The following is a 9,443-nucleotide window of genomic DNA, read 5'->3' as shown; positions in this document are numbered from 1 at the left end:
TTTCGTTTTGTCTTAATTCTGATAAATTTTGCTAGGTTTGTTATTATTTGGCTCACTTTAATTTAAGATTAACTTTACGTTATAGTAATAATAATAAAGCATTAATTAAGTTTCAAATATTTTTGCATTTTAATTGATAGGGACAGAAACAAATAAAAAGAAATATTAAAGTTTTATATCAATTGTTAATTCGGAAACAATAATTATTTTATAACTAAAACAACATTTTATCACTGATACTGTGTACTTTTAATTTTAGTTGCTCTGTAGTATTTTTTTATTCTGGCTGTCTTAAATCTGTTGTTTACAATAACAATTTGTATTCCTAAATTTGGCTAGAAGTTTATTTGACTTATGGTATGCTAGAGTTTTTCATGGGTTTTCCTCTAGCCTTGAAGCAAATGCTTTACATTGTACAAAAACGCACCCTTTTGCCATGAAAACGATTAAATATTTAAAAATTTATATTTCTTCTTCTGAAGTTTGCATTTTTATTTAATAATATTTTATTAGTTGTTTTTTTTAATAACAAGTCCAAAAAATCACTGCTTTCATCTTAAAACTTGTTCAAGTTTTGAGATGACAATTTTTGATTTTTTGGAACTTATTATTAAAAAGAAATTTAAAGAGTAATGAGATTTTTATTTAAACGAGCATTCAAATTCCCGCTCGTATTTATCGATCGACTACACTACCGCCATCTACACAGTTTCAATTCTCTAGAGAGAGATAGAATATTAGGTCCAAATGAAAGCGGTATAAGTTAAGGATCTGGTCATCTGTGGTTGTTTTGTTCTCCATTTTAACGTGTCTAATTTTACTGCATTTTTAACTATTTTTGGCGAGTTTTATGTAACTTTTTACTTTTCAATTAGTAGTGTGTTTACTGTAGTGCATCTCTGTGATTTATTTATTTACCAAAAGAACGCGTAATTATTTGTTAAAGAAGCGAAATCAAAACTTATTATTGACAATTAGACGTGGTGCCTGATGACGGTTTAATAACCGAAACAAATTTGTAGCACCGATAATTAAAAATAAAATATCATCTTTCAAAGGAAATATTGTTTTCTCAATACATATAATTAATATTATAAAGATGAACCTGGAGGTGAATATCGCTAATCAAAATGTAAGTCTCTTAATTGATTGCTGGAATTTTGTGTAATGTTCCCTTAATTCGTTGTAGCGTACCCTGACGAAGATAAGAATATATTTATCGAAAGCTAAGCTGTAAGTTGTACAACCAGTACTTCCACCCTCTTTTTTTATCTAACCTTACAAAATTACAATTGCCAGTTACGGTTGTGAAGTTAGCCATAGATTCTAGCCATAGATTTTAAAATCGGAAAATGACCGATTTCTGCAACTCAAAACGCAAATTAAAATTAATATATGAGTTTAGCACTCTTAGAACCACCCCTATACAAAAATTTACGGGGGGGTGTTTTCATTTAAGGGAGTAAAAAAATCCCAAAGTTGTAAACATCGCGTGCGCGCGTATACTGTTCGACTAAAATCGAAAAATGACTAATTTCTGCAACTCGAAACGCAAATTAAAATTCATATTTGAGTTTAGCGGTCTTAGAATAACCCGTATACAAAAATTTACGGGGGGGTATTTTCATTTAAGGGAGTAAAAAAATCCCAAAGTTGCGAACATCGCGTGCGCGCGTATACTGATCGACCAAAATCGAAAAATGACTAATTTCTGCAACTCGAAACGCAAATTAAAATTCATATTTGAGTTTGGCGGTCTTAGAATAACCTGTATACAAAAAAGTTGTGAATATCACGTGCGCGCTTGGAAATTCAGAGTTTTTGATTATTAGGTTGAAAATATGTAAGAGGGGCGCAGTCGTTGACTAAAAATGTAGGAATCTCATCTAGGCCAATTATTGTAGATTAATTTTTTGAAAGATTCAACCATTTCGTCGTAACTGACTTCGGAGATACCAAAGGTGACAGAATTAGTATCATAAACAGCGTGATCGTTACCAGTAGGTTACCAAATGATGCATAGCCTCAAAATCGTGATCGGCAAGTAAGTTAACTACTGTTGGCAAATCGGTCACACTTTCATCGGCCCACTTAAGAGAGCCTGGAGATCTTATTATATTGTTTCTGCTTATGTTAACAAAACGCCAAACGTTTTTTGGTTCTTTTCTTATGTCCCTCAGAGATTTGACATAAACTTGTGCGATGATATCTGCAATGAATTTTTCTATACAATTTATGGTGGTGTTTTTTTAATCTAAGCATTCTTATTAGGTTAATTGAATACCATACAGGATATTTCGACCTTGCATGCTTGCCCTCAGATTTAAGTACGTGAGCGTCCAGGTCGTTGTATAATGCTTCATAAAAAACATTACAGTATTGTTCAACTGATGATAACGTAAATAGATGAGTCCAGTCGATATTAAGCAGTGCCTCGTACATGTCAGGCAGATAAGATAACATCTCGAGCTATCAAATGCGTAGGCACCGTTACCGCAATAGTAAGTAGTAATGCCGATTGGTAATTATCTTCTCGTACCAATGTAAAGTCTGAGTGTTTAATTTGAAACTCAAGTTTGAGGAAGCAAGTATCAAATCAAGAGTTCTATCAATGATATTCATTACATTATTTAATTGCAGAAAGTCATTATTACTTCAATATTAAAATCACCCATGACTATGGTATCCAAAGACATATCCAACATTGATTCAATGTAATCGAAGGTGTAACTATACATACATTCCTCCAGGTGTAACAGGTGGGAAATAGCAGACAACAATGTTAAAAGCCGATTTCGTCTTTTTAAAGTCAATCCGTACAGCTTTCAAGTCAATGGATTCAATAGGACAGGAGGCAATCATGATATTCGAAGTAGCAACTCCGGAATATTTCCGTAACATCTCTCCACCCTTATGGAAAGATCAATCACATCTAAAAACGTCATACCTGTCTGGAAAGATCTCGTAGTCTAGGACGCTCTTCTTGATCCAAGTTTCACTGAGAGCAATAATATCAAAGTCCGATGCATCGACCGAAGTAAAAAATTTGTTTTGATAGTATATGTTGTACTCTGTCCGTTGGGAAGTAACTAGTTTTTCTTAACAATTCTCGGACATCCATTAATGAACTGTATTCTTAAATCATTTTCACCGTATTCAAAATCCGCATCTAACAAGGGAAATGAACAATCAAAGAAAATTTAGCCTAAACTTGTGGATGGGGCTCATTGGAAATAATTTAATTGGTCCTTATTTTTTACCGGATGGTTTAACTAGCGCAGCATACAATGAATTTTTACATAACAATTTCATAGGCCTGCTTGACCATGTACTTTTAGAAAACAGATGTAATGTGGGTTTCCAGCATGATGGATGCCTTGCACACTATGCCCAAAATGTTGAAAATTCATTAAATGAAATGTTTCCTAATGGTTGGATTGGGAGAGAAGATCCAATTCCATAGCCTGTAAGGAGTCCTGATTTGACGCCCCTTGATTTTTATGTGTGGGACGACCTCATGAAAGAAAAGGTGCATGTTTACACAAGTCAACTCTCAGGATGAATTAATAGAAAAAATCAAAAACGAAGCATATATTTTAAAAACGTTAATTACAATTACCCTCCCATAAATTTTTGTATAGGGGTTGTTCTAATTGTAAGACCGCTAAACTCAAATATGAATTTTAATTTGCGTTTCGAGTTGCAGAAATTGGTCATTTTTCTATTTTTGTCGAACAGTATTCGCGCGCACGCGATGTTTACAACTTTGGGATTTTTTTACTCCCTTAAATGAAAACACCCCCCCGTAAATTTTTGTATACGGGTTATTCTAAGACCGCTAAACTCAAATATGAATTTTAATTTGCGTTTCAAGTTGCAGAAATTGGTCATTTTTCGATTTTAAAATCTATGGCTAACTTCACAACCGTTTGCCAGTTATTACATTTTTGAATACTAGTTGATATTGACACTTGTTCAATGTTTGTGTTCTCTTTGATATTGACACAAAAATTCGGTTTTAGTTATTTTTTTACAGGGATTATTAAATTTTATAAATTTATTTTCCTTAACGGCGATAAATCTAAGTAGTACCTCCTCCTCGAACCTGCGTTCTAGGAGGAGGTTCTTGAATCGGCAAATTTTTTTGGGGGTCAGAGGAGGTTCTTGAATCGGTGATTCTTTTAGGAGTCGGAGGAGATTCGATGAGGAGAGGAGGAGGTCAATTAACTTGAGACGAAATTATTAAAAATTCATTTTTATTTATTTAGGTCATGTTATTTTGAGAAAGTTATTAAAAATTTATTTATTGTGTTTCTAAAGCACAAATCGATGCGAAATGTACCAAACACGTAATTATTATTAATCAATTAATTAATTTGCTTATATATTTAATTATTTCTTTTAGATATATTTTTTCGTTATCATTGGCGGATTTATTACTAATTTTAACTTGTGTCCCATATATTTTGACTATTTATACGGTGGAGAGTTGGCCGTGGGGGGTTATTTTATGTAAAACCTTTGAAGTAGTTAAAGATATTTCAACCGGCGTTTCCGTTTTTACAATCACTGCTTTATCAATTGAAAGATATCGTGCTGTTGCACATCCTTTAAGAAGATTGCAGGTAAAACTAAATTAAATTACCTAATTAATTTTATTTTTAATCTTTTTTGGATTTTTTTTTAGACGAAATCCTTAACGGTGATGATTGTGGTGTTAATATGGCTTTTAGCTATAATTTTATCAATTCCCGATGATATTTTTACCGATATTACTTCGTACACCGAAAACTCTTCGTCGAATGTGATCCACATTTGCACCCCATTTCCCCCAACGGTAACGACAACTTACAAAAAATACATAATAGCAGGAAAAGCGTTTGTGTTTTACATCGTGCCGCTTTTTGTAATCGCTTCCTTTTATATTTTGATGGCTAAAAAACTTTACGCCAGTGTTAACGAAATACCCTGGCATAATAATCAAAGTATATCCCAAATACGAGCAAGAAGAAATGTCGCCAGAGTGGTTTTATGTTTTGCGTTTTGTAAACTTTCAAATAATGGAATCAAAAACTATTGATTTATTAATTTTTTTTTAGTATTTTTTTATGTATTCTTCCATACCACGTTTCTTTCTTATGGTTTCTCTTTCATCCAACGGCTGAAACTGATTATAACGAATATTGGCACTCACTCAAAATCGTTCCATTTTGTTTGAGGTAAAAATTTAAAACAATCTTTTTATTTCAATAATTCTTAGTTATGGTTTTTCTAGTTCTTGTATCAACCCTGTCGCTTTATACTGCTTAAGTGGGGTTTTCCGACAATATTTTAACCGCTACTTATTCTGTAAGGACCAAAGAAGACTACAAGGAATGACACCTTTATCGCGACTTGGTAATTGCGAAACAAGTTTTAACTCAACTTCTACAAAAAACACCACGCAGGTAATAAATTCTTGATAGATAAATTAATAAACCTTTCATGGTTGTAAATAGAAGGGGTTAGTAAACAACGAGAAACCACTTAAAAGAGCGTTATCTCTGTTAATTCCGAGCGTGAATTTATAAGTTTAGATAAATTAATTTGCTTGCGACTTATATCAAGAAATGCTTTTTGATTGTTTTAGCGAATGACGGTCGAATTTTTTTTTATACAGGGTAAAAAGACGATGTTGACGAACAAAAAATGTTGTGAATCAACGATTGTTCGCATGAAACCACTAAGTAATGTCAAAAATAAGAAAGTTATTGGAAAAAATAAGATTGTGTAGAAAGAAATTGGAATAAATAAAATGTATGATTGTTAAAAAAATCAAAATAAAAAAAATTGTAAAAGAAGAAATATAATTTATAATTAATTAATAACTTAGGTGGTTCGTAAATATTGGTACACATCTTCTTACGTCCACGATCCGGATTTGTTTTGGGAAAATTTAAAATAAACTTTAAATAAAAAAAACTCAAGAAAATATTCGATATAAGAAAATTCAACAAAACAAAACTGAATCTATTTGATCCCGGTACGTTTTGTTTAATGTACAAGCTTGTCTTTTGAAACGTAATAAAATAAAAAAAGATTCGACGGAAAAATATTCAGAGTCGGCAGGGGGGAGGTACTCCACCATAGATTTTTTTTGGAATGGAAAAATCCCCATGTAAAATCCAAAGGAAATATTCCAAAATAGGAGGCTGTTGTTAAAGACTTCAAACGTAAGTATAAAAAATTATAAATTATTTTCTTACTAACAAAATCCTTTTTTTTTGAAACGACAAAAATGTAATCTTCCAAATTTACCGTATCTTCAAATCTTCTAATAAATTGCAGGGCAAACGCGGATGGGACTTTAGGGGTAAATTTGACCCCGATTGGCACTTCCGGAATTGATGAAATTTTAGAGTGATTTAGAAGCCTTTAGCAATTTAAATCGGTCGTCAAAACACCATAACCCTTAACGGTTTTCGAGAAACAAAATTTGTTGTTACACGTATATACCGTGTCATGGACTTTGGGGGTGAGTTTGTACCAATAATACCTGTTGTACGTACTTGCATTTCAAAACTCAGAGACAACTTTTAGAATAATTTTATTATAATTTTTATTTATTTACGCGAAAACTATTAACTTCAAGATAAGAACTAAAGAGACAAAAAAGTACCTCCAAAGTCCCATGCGCGGTTTATAAGAATAATTACGGTGTTTTGAAAATTGATAAAAATACTTAGAACTGTAAGAATGTAGATCCATGTTGCAAGTGGTTTATATAAATAATATAACGAAAAAACTTCTAAACTTGCTTTATTTAATTTAATATGCAGTCAGACCGGTTTCGGGGCTAGCCCCATCATCAGTGACAACTACCTCTTCTACTTCTTTAGTTAAATTAGGACTTTATCCAAGACAAAAAACTTTAAAAGTTATTGTTTTAGGACAAGCGGGAATTGGAAAATCAGGTTTAAATTTTTAAATCAAGCTTTACTTTTTAATTTAATTTAATTTAATTTTAGCCATGGTTGTTAGGTTTATTACAAGACGTTACATCGGTGAAGCCAACCCAACATTGGAAAAATGGTTTATTTTGAGATTTTAGATAGTACGGGACAAATCGAACAAGAAAACGGTGAATCTTTAACTTTAGAAGCCAACATAAGATGGGCAGAAGCTTTTATCTCGATGTATTCGATGACCGATAAATGCTCGTTCGACGAATGTTACCGTTTGAAATTCTTGATCAACTACAAGAAACGTCGAAAAAGTATTCCCGAAGTTCCTGTCGTTCTAATGAAACATCTCTAAAAATTTCTTAATTTTTTCTTTTTAGATGAAACGAAGCGGGAGCAACAACTAAAATCCTATTCAACCCAATACGATTCGTCATTTATGTTCGGCGACGGTTTCACCCAGTGGTTTCTTCCTACGCCCTTGTAAACCGGGCCTTTTAAGTCGACGCGACGTTGGATGGAGGTCGAAGTTGAAGAGAACGACACCAAAGACAGCGGTTTGAGTCCTTCTGAGGCTTTGTTCCGAGAACGAGCTTCAACGGACGGACATCTCCAAAAGACATGGAGATGGTCAACAAGAATTTTATCCAACTGCACGTGCAGATAGACGAATGAGTATATCGATGAGAAGAAATAACTAGCGCTGGGCAAAGTATCGATACTCGATACCCGCAAAGTATTGGTATCGAAGTATCGAAAATATTTTGTATATACAGGAAATTGCGTGGATTCTACATAAAAGAATATTAAGAAAAATTCACGTAAAGGTCCTAAAATGCTTCAAGGGAGCATTAAAAAAGTGGTTATTCCTCATTATTTCAAAAACCGTTAGGGTTCAAACACGATATTTTACGTATCTACTTGTTTTTACGCGACGAGTACGATAATCGAGAAAAATTATCAAGAATATATGAAGGGTGCGTAATTTATTTAAAATCTACGAAGAAGAATAAATAAAAAATGTACTTAGATACAATACGTAAATAAAGATAAAACAAAGTGAGTTTAAATTAAGATATTTGCTTTGTTTTTAATATTTTTTGATGTTTTAGTTTTTAAGTGATAAAATAATTATTTCCAATAATTCGATACTTCCGATATTTCGATACTTTCGATACTTTGATACCTTATTTGAGGTATCGCCCAGCCCTAGAAATAACTCAAGTTATTAAAAAATATAAATTGTACACGAATCGACCTTTAAAAACAAAATAATTATGTGTTCCAGTCATACTATAGATATTGTTGTAATATTATACAATTTAAAATTTCTTAATGTGATGTACAATCTACTATTCGTTTAAAAATTAGGAGCCAAATTCAAATTTGATTTACCACAAAATTCAACCTTAATGATTAGTCTTCATTAAGATTGAATTTCGTGCTCCTATTTTTAAATAAAGTGACGCGTTGGACGCGATATTTTAATGTTCAAATGGATATATAATAAATGTGATATTGTATAATAGCATTAAATTATTCAATAATAATTGAATATTAAACAGCTTAAATATTATTGTTTTTTATATAAATCTTGTTACGTTTTATTTTCTTTAAACCTTCGATTATCTTTTCTATGTATCTTTTGTTGAATTTTTGGCAGCTGAATTCGAGATTCCTCTTCCTTAATCCTTACTTTTCCTGTTCCCTACGTGATGGCGCGATTACTTGTTTTCATTTTTGTTTTTCCGTATTATATTTTAGAAACGAGTTTTCGGAAACTCATTCTCTTGTACGTTAGCTGTCCTAATGAACACACGGTGTTAGAGATTTTGGTACTTTTGCGACATTTATAAAATTTTTGGGACGATTACCAATCCGTAGTTATCGGATTCATCTTTCACTGGTGAAGTTCGTATTTAATTAGATAAATTACGACAACGGATTTAGATTTCGGATTTTCATTTATTTTCACATTACAACTTTATTTTAATTAATTAATATCTTAAAAACTACCGTACTTTCTCGAACGTAATCCGCACCTTTTTTACAAATTTTATGTGCTCTAAAATCAAATGCGGATTACAATCGGGTGCGGATTAGATTCGCAGTCGTATAGTTGCAATTTGAAAAATAGTAAAATAAAATCACATTATAACAATAAGACTTTATTAAGGGTTTTAGAACGATATTTACATTTTTATGTACCATTTTCTTCCCATATTACGTCATCTTCGGATCAATACAGATCAATTCGGATTATACAAAACTTCTTAAATGATGTTATAATATTGTTTTCAGGGAACGTTTTCCATGTCGCCTACACTCACCGAGCAAGTTCAGAAGCTCCTTTAATTGGTCCCGGTTTTGTTAATTCTCGAGTTTGTTAATATACATATACATACACAGGTTGTAGTATGGATGTTATTCCACCAGGTATTATTATTATGACAAGAAGTCTAAACCAAGGGCAATCAGTCTATGATTAATTAATATCCTTAT

At 32.1% G+C, this 9,443-nt stretch overlaps 1 protein-coding gene across 7 annotated transcripts; it reads left to right on the top strand.

Moving 5' to 3' along the window:
* Positions 1-638: 638 nt before the first annotated feature.
* On the top strand, positions 639-8,512 carry LOC139432274 (neuropeptide CCHamide-2 receptor-like). Of its 7 annotated transcripts, XM_071200760.1 has the most exons (11): positions 641-1,132; positions 1,190-1,233; positions 4,186-4,349; positions 4,406-4,625; positions 4,688-5,045; positions 5,100-5,219; positions 5,276-5,447; positions 5,630-6,212; positions 6,328-6,953; positions 7,008-7,255; positions 7,322-8,512. In XM_071200760.1, the coding sequence occupies exons 3-6, from the start codon at positions 4,330-4,332 to the stop codon at positions 5,216-5,218; spliced, it is 717 nt and encodes a 238-aa protein (XP_071056861.1). In that variant the 5' UTR covers positions 641-1,132; positions 1,190-1,233; positions 4,186-4,329; the 3' UTR covers position 5,219; positions 5,276-5,447; positions 5,630-6,212; positions 6,328-6,953; positions 7,008-7,255; positions 7,322-8,512. The 7 variants fall into 7 exon arrangements, with proteins under 7 accessions (XP_071056859.1, XP_071056860.1, XP_071056857.1 ...); XM_071200758.1 differs by lacking the exon at positions 4,186-4,349 and having other exon boundaries at positions 639-1,132; positions 5,660-6,212; XM_071200759.1 differs by lacking the exon at positions 4,186-4,349 and having other exon boundaries at positions 639-1,132; positions 6,930-6,953.
* Positions 8,513-9,443: the final 931 nt, after the last annotated feature.

The sequence above is a fragment of the Onthophagus taurus genome, unplaced genomic scaffold, assembly GCF_036711975.1.
Source record: "Onthophagus taurus isolate NC unplaced genomic scaffold, IU_Otau_3.0 ScKx7SY_13, whole genome shotgun sequence".
NCBI classification, from domain to species: domain Eukaryota; kingdom Metazoa; phylum Arthropoda; class Insecta; order Coleoptera; family Scarabaeidae; genus Onthophagus; species Onthophagus taurus.
The sequence above is the reverse complement of the archived record's forward strand: the minus strand, read 5'-3'. Positions and strand labels throughout refer to the sequence as shown.